General features: G+C 40.7%; 1 protein-coding gene across 1 annotated transcript in view; it reads right to left on the bottom strand.

The window, feature by feature from the left end:
• The window catches only part of LOC139291065 (connector enhancer of kinase suppressor of ras 2), a 51342-nt gene that overhangs the window by 30438 nt on the left and 6838 nt on the right, over nt 1-14066 (bottom strand). Inside the window, exons 2-4 of the mRNA XM_070912971.1 lie at nt 7826-7989; nt 1808-2010; nt 412-499 (exon numbers count right to left, since the gene is read on the bottom strand). Coding sequence (XP_070769072.1) covers nt 412-499; nt 1808-2010; nt 7826-7989 — 455 coding nt within the window. The remainder of the gene's footprint in view (nt 1-411; nt 500-1807; nt 2011-7825; nt 7990-14066) is intronic.

The raw sequence follows: 14066 nt of genomic DNA, 5'->3' as shown, positions 1-14066 counted from the left end.
GATGAGAGACCCATAGTTCATTCTCCATCAGGGCCCATAAGTTAAGCAGAGGTCTAACAGTGAGTCAGTGAGTACTCTGCCTAAGGCTGGTACTGAGAGCAACTCGTCCAATCAGCCATGTTGAAAACAGCCTGTGGCAGCGGGCATATGTTCCAATCATAATCAAATCTATAGAAATGAGCCATAGACCAGAGCAAGCTGTATTCATATTGATGTTCCCAATCCAAACCCACTTCAGTTCTGCCCTTTCAATTCAAATCATGACCTTTATTATATGAGTGTAATGAATATGGACATGGTGGATTGTGTGATGCATGCATCCTGCATGTCTGAGAGTGTGTGTGTGTGTGTGTGTGTGTGTGTGTGTGTGTGTGTGTGTGTGTGTGTGTGTGTGTGTGTGTGTGTAAGCACCTGTTGTACAATGGTAGTTAATTCTAGGCAGAGCTGCACGATGTTGTTCTTCAGTAATGAATACTCTGTCACACTGGCAAATGGAGACCTGAAGCAGACAAAACAAAAAAAGACAGAGTTCATAATCAGACAAATGCATCTGAGAGCTTAAAAACATGGTGAACTTTTGTAGAACCTTTGGATTAGTGTGCTGGTCGTGATCTCATTCTAAATTTTGTTATTGTTTTCATCAAATGCTCCTCTGTCAAGAATTGGAAACCGAACATTTTGTTTCTTTCTCCAGGTTGAAATACATCTCAAAATCACACTTGAATGAATGTGAGCAAAGTATATTTGGTTATTCTATTTAAAAAATTAGTTCCTTTCCTCTGTTTTGCAGAAGTGATTTTTTCTATAGTGGTGTTTTTATTATGTTTTGTTTCATTTATTTATTCGCTAACAGGGTGATTTTAAAAGCTGCGATAGGGCAGTGAGAGAGAGAAATAAAAGCTATTCTCTGCTCCTCTCAGAGCACAGGAGCAAGTGATAAAGGCAAACAACAATATTTGGTTTTATATTGTGGCCAGGAGGCGATGCAACCCAGGGATCTACTAAAGCTCAACATCGCTTTATTTATATGTTGAAACTTTGCTTCAGAGGTCTTCCTGTTGTTTTATCCACTGCCTGGTGTGCTACTAACAAATAAAATAAATGTTATGAATATTAATATTCTGACAATTCAAAGTAATAGTTGGGAAATACTTGTACGTATTTACATTCTTGCCGAAAGTTAGACAAGAAGATCAATACCACTTTCATGTCTGTCCGTGACTGTGGACATTTAGCTTAGCAGAAAGACTGGAAGCAGGGAGAAACGGCTAGCCTAGCTGGCTAACCTGCTGCTGGCTGAAGCTTAATATTTAATGGACAGATATGGTATTAATCTTCTCATCTAACTCGCGGCAAGAAAGCAAATAACTCAATTTTTCCCACCATTTCCAACTGTTCTTTCAAGTTCTGACAATTGTTCTTTTCTCACGAAGAATTCATTGAATTAAAGAAAAGGTAAATGTTTGGTGGATGTGTGTATTTCTTATCATCAAAATACTAAAACATGTACAGCTCCATTAGCCAACAGCTGAGTTAAGTTTCAATGAAGGGTATAAGAATAATTTAGAATGTATAAAGAGCCACATGAGCACAAATGGCACAAGAAGCACTTTTACTGTTTTATATTATAAGCATAGCTGACCATGTTTTGTCCACAGATAGACTTCATCAGATAAAGTTAAATAAAGAACACTTATATATTTAGGTTTTTGTGATCATCCTTACTTGATGAAAATTGTGGACATTGTCCTAAACATTGTTGGCCAAATTCCCAAATTCATTATACAGCCTCAGGTGCGGTCCCTACCTGTCGAGCCAGGCTAGAAGGTTCTTGGCCGCACCAATCAGATCCACCACAGATGTGAGGAAATCGTTGGGTAGCCTCCGGGAAGCTCGTCCATCGTAGTGTCCGCCCCTCCGCCGGCCCAGGATGAAGTTCTGGAGGTTCTTTGCTGAAGCGTTCAGCTTGTGGGACAGAGTCCGGAGGTTCTCTGTCTCTAGGCCGTAGTTCTGGAGGACAAACAGAGGGATTCATTTTGAGATAGAATCATCATTTTGGGATAAACAGCTAGCTAGGCTCTCCAAAGTTCAAAAATATGCCTACAAACACCTCTTTTGTTTATAAGTTCACTTATTAACACATGGTATTTTGTACACAAAGAGAAATGTGTCTCTCTTTGTGTACTGCACCCGGCTGTTGTTCAGCAAGAAATAGTTACACCACATAACCTCCCACAAACTGTCATTTTGACATTTCTGTTTGTGTATGGATTAAACAAGCGAGACAGCAATGCTAGCTGTCTCCCTCTGCTTCTAGTCTTTGTGCTAAGCTAGGCTAATTGCCCCCTGGCTCTAGCTCCATATTCAATGCAATGTTTTATAGGTTTAGCAGAAAAGGTATCTATGGTGATTTAACCATAAATGGTTGTTCTGAGTGGAATGAAAGGAAATCAGAGTTACAATCTCTGAATAACCATTAGCATTTTCATAAAACAGCCACTCTCTACGCTAATACAAGACCACCAAGCTGGTCAAGTAGCCCATTACTGCACTGTGACCCTTTTAAATAAACACACACACACACACACACACACACACACACACACACACACACACACACACAGACCCACTGAGCCACATTGCTCAGCATCCCAAGGCACCTCTAGTCATGTCCTGCCTGACAGAGCCTGATTCCTGCTGACACAAAGGCTACACACACACACACACACACACACCCTTGTATAGTCAGATGCACAGGCTTAGCTAGACGTATCCATTCCTCCTCTGCCTCAAGATCTATTCTACACAGTCACGACCACAGTGACTACAAAGGAGAGAGGGTTTCACAGTGGCAGCGGAGAGAGAGAATTGAGGGAATTGAGGAACTAAAGAGGCAGAAGACAAGAGGGAGAGAGAGCACCCAGCTATGCATCTCACTGAAACTGGGTCATGCATACACTGTGTTCTGTATAATCTTCTGTATTCTGTGTGAATGTAGATGTATACATGAACTTGGAGGGCACATGTTTGCACAGCTGTAATTAGCCTGTCCTATGATTCGATCTAAAGCTGTGTGCGGCTCTCTCCAGGGGACAGAGTGCTGAGATGAAGTGGGGGGAATAATGCCCTGTGTCGACTGTCTGAATGACTGTGTGTGTGTGTGTGTGAAGAAAGAGAGAGAAATCATTTGAGCAGTGTGTGCATATGTGTGCCCGTGTGTGTCAAATCAATACAGTAAGAGAGCGATGCCATTAGAGCAACCCCCCCCCCCCCTTTTTCCACCTTCATGTCGATGTGGTTGCCATGGCAGCCATGTGTGGAGTGGCCTCTCCTCTATGCTGATATTTCTACCATTGTTCGCAGAGTCACACTCAAACATGGTTTATGAAATGTTTGGGCAAAATAAACCTTTCCCTTTTTAAAAGTAAAGCATTCATCAGTCTTTCTCCACTGTACCTTCACTCTACCCTCTATTAATCTTAATACATTATTGATTGTGCGTGTATTGCTCTCATCTTGGAAGATCTGAGTTCACTTCTCAGCTCAGGCAGATGAGCCTCGTATAATGAGTGAATTTCTTACTGCAGGTTTTTCGTATTTACCCAAAACAAGTCTAGCTAAAATGTTCTACACTTGGGCAATGGATTAAAAATGAAGCTTTTTTTCCCTTGATTGTCATAATTCAAAGGCTGTTTTTAGCTGCTTGAAAACAGAATACAAATTATGAAGCTGATTTGTTTGTAATGACCTTTTTTGGGGGGACTGTTTTAAACAACGTGTTTTAATTCAGATAGTGTTACCCTTGAGCAATAAACATCTAGGAAAAAAAAACATCAACCAAAGATCAAAAAGGAGAGAACAGACTAAAATGACCACAAGGAGACAAACATACATGGACACACATCTGCAAATCGAAAAAAGGGCAATGGATACAAGTAGAGGTGAATGAGTGGAGAGGTCAGATGATAACGGGGGACGCTACCTCACAAAGATAACATCCAACATTCATTTAATCTTTCCTGTATGGAACATCTGAGGACTCATGTCTAATTAGCTCAAATGTTCAAATGAAGATCAAAAGGACCAGAAATATAAATGATGGCCAACTATTCAATAACTTTCACGTAACCAACTTTTACATCAATGTTGGAGTCACACAGGGTTGCACTGAAAAGGACCCAACATAGAAAGCTGACTCATCTGCGTGAAAGAGAGGAGATGACGTCATGAATCACTCTCTCAGAACAAAAGCAGAACAAAAGTAGAAGCGGGGCATAGTTCCAAGCATAATAAAGCCACCTAATTATTATTACGGATTATGCCAAGTTTCAGAGTTGTTAAGTTTTCATGACTTAAGTTGTTTGTAAGATGTTTTGGAGTAGAGGCAGAACATCCGATCATGAGTTTTCTTCCAGGTGCTCTGGTTTCCTCTCTAAGTCCAAACAGATTGGCGATTGAAACTCTTAATTCCTGATAGATATGAATGTTTTTGTCTGCGTGTTAGAACTAACAGGCTGTTGAGCGGTGCAGGGTGTCGTCCTGCCTTTTGTGTCATTAGAGAATGATGTCATTCATCTGGCACTTAAGAAAATAAAATTACACTGATTGACAGACCAGAGAAAAGACCAGAAGCTAGGTCTAGTAAGATACATCATATAGAAAATAGAAGTGGCCCTAAAGTAGAGCCTTGAGGGACACCACAAGGACTGCTTGAATGTAAAAAGCTCATCTCAGCCAGGTTCCAGTTAGAACTCGGAAAGTATTTCTTTGTCTAAACTACTAGGAGTTTTAAAAAGGTATTACTCAGAAGTTAACTGAGTAGAGTTTCCTATCATTTGATTAGAAAAACATTAGCTGTACGCAGTATGTGACAAGGAAAATTGTCACATACTTACAATTAATTATTGCAGTAATCAATAATTTTGAGCAAAACTGTGGCCTGGCTCTTATAGCTGATGTTGAATAACTGCTTGAGAAAGAAAAGGTATATTTGCATTCCTCTGCTCTATTTTTTTCTGAGTTTAAATGTTTAAATTTTGGGATGAGCAGTCATTTTATTCTGAAAATATGCCCATTTCCTAGTACTTCTTGCTAACATTCACTGCACCCACAGAAACCTACTTAGCATAGATGCTAGGGGCAAAAACTCGAATGCATAGACATAAAAGAAGGGACTTTTCCACATTTACAGCGAGACTGAAAGCTCAGTCAGTGCTTGAAACTTGCATTGATCCAGGGCCACAGAAGGTCCCCTTTTTTTACTGTAGAAAGACCAGAAAGTCATAACAGTGGAGCCAGGGGAACAGGGTTTTGCTTGCCTTATGATGGATTATAATGCTGACGACGGTGAATTGTCCTCTATTATCCCAATATTCACAGTGTCTGGAGGTACTGTAGAGCTGTGTCCCTATGGCCTTCATTTCTATTGATTACGAAAACATTTTACTCAACAAAGTAATTGCTGAGATCTCAGAAACACTGCAACTTCGCCAACGGGGCAAGAAATGAGCAGTGGCATGATCAGACAAAGTTGTAAACCAGCCAAGAGCTTAACCAGATAATCGAAACCACAAGTAAGTTTACCCAAAATGTCGGTAACAAAACTGTATGTGCACAGACCCATGGCAAATTTGATATAGCTCAAAGTTAAACCGTGAAATCTGTCTGGAAACTGTGATCTGTGATTGATGACAGTTTGGGTTATATTTCACTGTTCCCCTTCGACTTCTCTCCAAAATGAATTTGGCCAACTTGGGGCTTTGTTTAAACCCTGTCCGATTGTCTGACTGCTCGTGTTTCTTCCCCAAATGCTTATGTGCTCCCAGAACTCAGAAATTAACTCCACGATAATATCTGATAGACAGCTAAAACTACAAAAAGTAAGACCCAAGCTGTAATGAATTGGAATAATCCTTTCAGACCACCCACAGCAGTAGGTTTAGTGATACATCTCGTCTACCTGGCATCTCTATCTACAGTATGTGAGTGGTGTGTGTCCAGTTCCAGGGACATATGGTGATTGCTGCTCTGGGACACTCATTCCCATGCTGGAACATTTGAATGAGAAGAGGTGCTGATTAGTACACACACACAAGCATGTGCGCGCACACACACTCTCGCACACATTCAAACAGCCCCAACTAATCCAGCCATGTGTGCCTGGGAGATAAGGTGCATCCTGCATACTCTTTCTACATACTCTCTCTCTTCCTCTTCCTCTCTCTTTCCCGCTCCCTCTGCCTTCCTCTCTCTCTCTTACTCTCTCTGGGAGAGTAGCACCTAATTCCCCCTAATTCTCTAATCCTGAGCAGGGCCACTGCACATACAGTCAGCAGTGACCGAGGCAGTACACACAAAGCAGGGCCCAAATGACAGAGGATTTTTCAGCCATTTCTTAAGCCAATATCAATAACTGCTGGGGGAAAATAAACAACAACCAATATATAAATCTTTTTACCTGTGAGAATTTCTTCAGCAGTTATATGAAAGAAAACTATTCTTACTCAAATTTAAACTTAGAGTAAATCTGGCAAACAGTGACAAAAATTTCAGTTTATAGCTTTTTTTATATAAATCCTCTTTACAACCTACTTAAACACAAAATTCATTCTGAAATACTGATGGTGGATATAGAGCAGGTACTAGTGTCAATATGACACCCGAGTTTCTGGAACCAAAACAACATTTTGTCTTTGATATCTTGTGTCATGTCTGTCATAATTAATAGAATAAGCCAATATTCTCAAATGTCAAATATGAAAGACAATCAGCTATGCAAAAACTTTATTTATGATTTAAATCAGCTGTAGCTGGCAAGCTAACTGCTAACACACGAGCTAGCCGGGAACATGCTAGCGTCATTTATTTCTTCCTGGCATTTTGTACAAAATTTCATTCAATAAAAGAGTTACTGAAGAGAGGAAAAAGAACTCTCTAAGTTAACAAGCAGTCGCTAACGGGACAATAAATTCACACAGTCAAAAGATATACTTGTACCAGAGACTCCTGTTTCATAATTCTCTGTAAGCCAGTCCTCCTCTGTAGAGCAGTTTATACTCCGACAGAGGAGGGTTAGTTAATGTGGATGGTGAAGCTGCGTTAGCTTCCTCCATTTTGTACTCTCTGGTTCTCCGTTCCCACAAAGGTCAGCACTGACAGCTTCCTATTGGTCAACAGTGCACATTCATGTGTCAGAGTTCACCACCGGGCCTTTAGATTTTAAATCTGAATAGACATTTGAGCCACTTTCTGTACTTCGGTCCTATTGGATACTGTATATATTGGAGAGTGATAGTTCTGGTGATAATATAAAAATATTTTCTTGGCATATATGACAATCAAAACCACCAATTTATGTGCGACAGGAGAGTCAATAGAATCAATAAACAATACTTAAGTTAGATAACTAAAATGGAGTGTAAAAAGAAATATAAAGCTTGTATAATTTGCCCTTCACCTCTAATGTGAGGATAAAAAAGAGAAAAGCATCTTATTTTTTGTCTTTACCTCCACTAAGCTGATAAAATGTATTAAGCAGCATCACCCCTGGTAACAGTAGCTGAAGCATTTTAGTAGACAAAAATGAACGCAAACAAAGTTAGAAAGCTAACTTAACTAAGCATTATTTATTAATGTATTCAGTTATATTTTTGACCTGTGTGATAAACTTTTACTACCTTTTGTCAGTTTTGCGGCTCCGTAGTTTTGGCTCATGGCTATTCCAGTATATATGACCAATAATACAACACACTCAAACACAAAATAACACACACAGCCAGGACCTGCATATACATCAGTCCATCCAAAGTATTAGAATAAGACTGACCAGGGCACAGAGGAGGTCGACAGCTTCCAGGATGAGCTCCTGATGTCCTATTCTGGTGACGCCCAGCTCCTCCAGCTCCTGATGGGTGATGTGCAGCAGCTGCTCTCCCCCCATTTGCTCCCGCTCAAAACTCTTCACATATTGCTGGAGACAGTCATCCAGACCTGAGAAGGACATTGCAAGACACAGGTTAGCCATTGCTGATATTTAATTACCATCACAGAGTATACAGGGCCTGCTGGTCAGTCGTAGCTGAAAATATATTTATTGGCCTAACTTAGTGTTTTAGAGAGCTTTCTGCCCCTCCGGAGACAAAACAGGAAATATTGATCATTGACTGAGAGAAATACAAATTTGAGTTTCTATCTGACATATTGTACACTGGTCCACTGAGATGCAACACAGAATTGAGGCATGAAAACAGAAACATAATGCAAAAGTGTGTCTTACTCTGCCAAAACACCAGCCAAACATCAGCCTAAAGCCAGACATTTCATCAAGGCTTTGTTGGCAACTTACTAACTGTCACCTAGAAAACACATCTGTAGGTTTGGCTTTCCAATATCTGATGATGATTGTACATCAAGTTGTAATAAGATTTCCTTTGATGTCACTGCTTTTTACAAAAGCAATGCATTTTCAGTGTTTTCAGAGTTTGCACAGGAGAAAGCTGATTTTCATGCACATTCTGAGCGATTATGGGTGTGTCCAAAATATACCTAGAAAGATGTGAGTAACATATTGACGTATGACTTTCCGCTGTTAAGCTGTGGCTGCCTGCCATGCAGAGAGCCAATCAGCTGCACATAGACGTGGTGGGTCCGGGATACTATTGATCAGTGCGAACCTCAGGCTTTGAACCAAACAAAGTCAGCAGAAAGCACACCTCCCCACAGACCTAATGAACAAGCCTGCTCCAAAATGAGCGCACACAGAGCAAAAACGCATGAGAGGAAGCAAATCCATGCTCTCTCACACACACACACTGAACCACAGAGACACACAAATAGCACACTCTGTCTCTCCGTGAGCACACACTTCAAACGCAATCACACATACAAATAAAATTACAACTGCTGTTGTTATTCAGGGTCTTGACGCCTCTGTGGAGGCATGTTGTTAAAGCTGAGTGGAGCTGTGAGGAAAACACTGATGCCCAAGGGAAGTGATGCTGACAGAGAGCAGACAGTGTGGTAGCACCTTAACACAGTCACCACACACACACACACACACACACACACACACATTCGCCACAAAGGATGAGCAAGAGACATCTTGCTCTCGGTATGCCATGGGACATAGCAGACAAAATATAAGCCTACTGTTGCTCTGAGTGACACGGACAAACAATCTTGTTACATACAGCACAGAAGAGCAATTGTAAATGTAACACGTCAGTAAGAGGCTCTGCTCTGTAGCACCACACGAGGAAATTGTTTAATGGAATACACTCCCTATGGAAAAACTCTCACATCCCACATGTTAGTATGTGTTTCACATACGATAATACATTATCATCTCATGCAAGGCTGGTACGACATCAAGTTTGTACAAGAAGTATGTGAAAACTATGCATGTGAAATCAAGTAGGCTCCACTTAGTAATAATAACCCAATGATATAATAGTATAAAACTCACAGGGGTCGTACATTTTTATTTTTGACACTTTAAGTAGATTTTGCTATTAATACACATTTTCACTGTAAGACTTTTACTTGAAATGAAGTATTTTTACCTTGTAGTATTGCTACTTGTACTTAGATTCAACCCTTAGGTTAGGTATGGATCCTAACCTAAGGGTTGAATCTTTGTGGTCGTGAGATGATTACTGAGATTAATGGAAAGGAGAAAAAACAAAGTTCTGCAACACAAATCTGTATTCATTATTTCTTCTTCTTTTTTTTTTTTTTTTACTGTTCTCTGTTCTTTGCTTTTGTTGTGAAATAATGGGTCATTCTACCTCTTCTGAAGTTTCACCATCTGAAGTTTAGACGGGAAATCACTTTCTAACAACACACAGACGTCTGAAATGTGACAAGGGGCCCCAGCTAGACACAGACTTTTTGTAAAAGGGTAACAAGCCAAAAATACTGGGAACCACTGGTATACAGCTATATTTAAAAAAAAAGGTCATTATGTGTTTTTTTTATGTAAAATATGAATCTGAAAAGTAACTATAGCTCTAAAATAACTGTAGTGGAGTAAAAAGTACAACATTTGCCTATGAAATGTATAAGTATAAATATGAGGTACAAATACCTCAAAAGTAAGATTTAAAAATCAAAAGTACAGTAACTCTTCACATCTGACTTGTACATGTGACTTCATGCTCTTTCAGGTGGACAGTTAACATGTGTTTTCTCTGTAAAAAATCTCTTTAAATTGTTGTGTACCCTCATACCCAGTCTGAGTTTATTATCTTTATTCAGACAAACAAAAACAAGTCTGTGATAATTTATTTCAATACAGCTCTGCTTTCGTTTGTAGAATATTGAATAAGAGTAAGTGCACTGCTCCACTCCAGCATTATATTTAAATTAGCTGTTTTTCTTCCTTTCAATGTAAAATGTTTGTTACAGTGGGAAAATAGTCTAGTGTGGTCTAATAAATCTTCACCAGTGTTGGCTGAGCAATGCGCGAGTGGACTGAACGTGTAGATTTCTTCAGCGAGCCAGCAGCTACAGGAGCAGAGACTGCCACGCAGGGAACATGGAGGCAGAGCGGAGAGAGAGCCCCGCGGCTACTGACGAGGATTTCTGAATATGTGACACCTGACCCTCACTATAACAGAGACATGAGAGGGGGGAAAAAAACACAACAGGCATGGCTATTTCTCAAAATGGACGTCTTTATGTCCATACCCAACAGAGGTGAGCCTCCCGAGCCAAACCAATACATGCTTCTCTCCCCCTCTGCCACTGCCTCCCTCTCACATTCGTCACATTCGTCCTTCCCCATTTACACCCCTGCCTCTCCCTCTGAAGCACTTTTTAATAGTAGCCATGTCGTGCAAAGTGGCAGGCTATGGCTTATGTCATCATAATGCAAATGCAATATCTGACTATATTTGCAAAATGATGACAGTATAACATCTTCATCGCACATTTAAGATTCTCCGCAGGTGGAAAAAAATGGATTACCCTTTTCACACTTATTATTCAGTCCTCTTCCTGGTGTCTAACCATTAATAGTTGCACCTTTTTCCCTCTTTTTTCCCCCCTCTCTCCACCTACAGTAGTATATAAAGTACATAAATTATATAAAGAGGCAATGAATAAAGAATCAAAGAGGTCCAGCTTGACTACCACTGCTTCCTCTGGGAAAGCACTCTACTATAACTATGTCCTACTTCTGCACACATAGATGAATGGGTTGCAGAGATGACAGCAGTGCATTTAGTGGCCATTCTCTTTAAGGTATGATGGGATTTGTTGTGTCAAATATATGTGAATTCTCACTCGCATACTTGCGCAAGCACAGGCACAAGCAGGCATACATTCACACACACATATACATACACATCGTGACACACAGCTGCTGGCCAATCAGATGAGTCAGAATGCCTCCCCTAGAGGACAAACAGCTGATCTGGGTTCATCTGCCGAGTTCATATGCCAGCTGGAAATAGCACATGGTGCTCGCAAACACACACAAACGAACCAACCAACACATAGGGGTCAGGTTCGTCAGCACTGCACCCCGCCAAACTAGCTAATGATATTAAAATGATGTAGATGTGATTAGTCAAGATCTGCAGCAGCATTGGCTGCATCGGGCAACAGCAAATACTTCTTTATGCCGCCCAAGTGCCTTCTCACATCAGCCTGTTTACTGTGCTCATCGTAACTGCAGGAAATATGAAAACTGACCTCGTGCTTAAGTAGGCCACGCAGTGTAATAAGAGTCAAACAAATCCTAGCCTGCGTGCAGCTGAAATAAACAAAAAGTAATTTTGCATGAGTAATGTCAGAAGTGTCTCTCTGTGTAATCAAGTCATAAGCTTCTGCTAGTTTCCCCCTGGGAGCGATACTGACTTTGGAATAAGATGTTTTATCATAGCTTAACCACAGATAGTTGAATGCGTGCTTACAAAAGCTTCCACTGTGTGTGGAGTCACCACAGTGGGAAACACGCTAATGTGTTTCCTGTAAATATTGTTTTTCCTGCTGCGATTCAGAAACGTAATATTGAACAGTATTTGCTGAACCAAGTCTCCCATGTTGTTACACTTTATATCGCTCTTCATGATACAAATGTGTCAATTGTCAACAGTCTGTTTTTCTTCCACAGTCTGAGGCTGTTTTGATGAACTGAAGTCTCTGAAGTATTTTTTGAATGAAGACCACTGCACGCAGCATGTTGTCAAATGACAATTCAAGTACTCACAACATCCTAAATTCTGCTGTGACACTTGGATTTGTGAATTGGAATCAGCTCCGTGCTTTTTCACTTTTGTATGCTCATCTTTTAAGTTGAATGAAAGCCTTTCAGAATCTTTATTGGACAAAAGCACCACAAAAAGGGCGCTGGGTTTTGATAGCCGGCTCTATTTTGGGTCTGGTTCTCAAAAACACTTGTGTTCTCGTCTTCTTACTATGAGTTATGGGGTCCTTCATGAGAACACAATTTTCTCTCAGCTATTTTGGTTATTTCACTTGAGAGATTTCTGTGTTTGTGTTTTCTTCTGTGCTCTTTACAACTTGCTAATGTTGGCAGGCCACTCTCAATCGTATCGGATCAAACTACACCACCACAGTTCCGGTGGAGCAAATTTGCAACGTTTTAAGTGTTAAACTCTTGATAGATAATATAAAAAAGTGTTAATTGAATTACATTTTATGTTTCTTGTTTCAGGGACTTTAAGCTCCAACTGTCTCTTACCAAATATTTTCTTTCTTCTCCCTTTCTAATTATCATAAAGCAATACACAAAACATTCTCGCTAAGTAGAAAATATGTAATCTGCCCGGCAAAGCTTGAATTTTAGTTTTATGAGTTACAATTTCAGTTACCTTTGATTTTGGTTACAAATTGCTGAAAACTCATCCAATTAGATTCAGAAGGAAATTCAAAGTAAACCATAAGGCTGTAATATTCTTCAAGAGTTTAACAGCTGCAGCGCAGAGTTTCAGTGTTTTTAATCTTTAATTATATGCTCTAGATGCTGTTGAACCACAACCTTACCACAAAGGCACTGCATTTTTATTGTTTCTGCCATTTCTTGTTTTGTACCCCTAGCCGAATGTGGGATACAAATATCCTTAGTTAGCACAACTGAAACATCTCTGTAAGAAACACTGAAGAGTCCCATGATCCCGGCCATCACTAAACCCCAGTGTGCTGAAGCTTGAGCAAGCATCTCATGTTGACAGCTTCATCCACATTTCATGCAATTCCCTCCAATCTTTTCCTCTTTCCTGGGCAAAATAAACCCCTCCCTTTCGGAAACACGAGGGTTGCCAGGCAACCAGAGCAAGAGAGGCCTCCAAGCAGAAGTGAGGGATCAGCAGTTGCTGCCCCTCAGGACCCTGCACTGATGCTAGGCTAAGGACCACACACACACACACACACACACCATAATTACACACACAAACACACACACACACACACACACACACACACACACACACACACACACACACACTGTAGCCTATATATTCCACACACTTACTGAAAGCTTGTTGAAAGCCACAATAAAAAGTCTGCATTCACAGCGGAGTATGGCTCCAACTGAAAGACTCGCAGAGCAGTTACTCTGCTGCTTGGCCATTAACATCAACTGAAATCAGACTGTTAAACCTGTGTTTTCCTTTGAGACCATGTTTGGGTCAGAGTGGAGCCTGGGCTAAGAGCGGCGGTGGCAGGCAGCAAAGACTCCTGTCCCGTCGCCTTGCCCCCATCTGCGAGCCTCCAGCTGGAGTAAGTGCTTCGGTGAGTGCAAAGAAAAGACACAACACCCACTAAAAATATTCCCACTGTGAAATATTCATCACATCATGACAGAATATTCTTAAGACCGTGGCATTTTAGCTCCCCGGTATATGAGCTTTCGAGTGCACCGCAGCCTCCTCTCTGAAATCCAGCTAGCAGGGAGGTGTCAAGAGGCAAACTGAAGGAACAGGAAGGCAGAAAACAGGGTCAACCAGGAGTTCAGAGGCAGAGCTCGACTCTGAGGATCTAACCGACCTGAAAGAACGTGAAGTGACATCAGACATACTGGCAGTATGATAACATGTTAACAT

Source organism: Enoplosus armatus, chromosome 10, assembly GCF_043641665.1.
Source record: "Enoplosus armatus isolate fEnoArm2 chromosome 10, fEnoArm2.hap1, whole genome shotgun sequence".
Classification (NCBI taxonomy): Eukaryota; Metazoa; Chordata; class Actinopteri; order Centrarchiformes; family Enoplosidae; genus Enoplosus; species Enoplosus armatus.
This window is presented reverse-complemented; position numbering and strand designations above follow the sequence as displayed.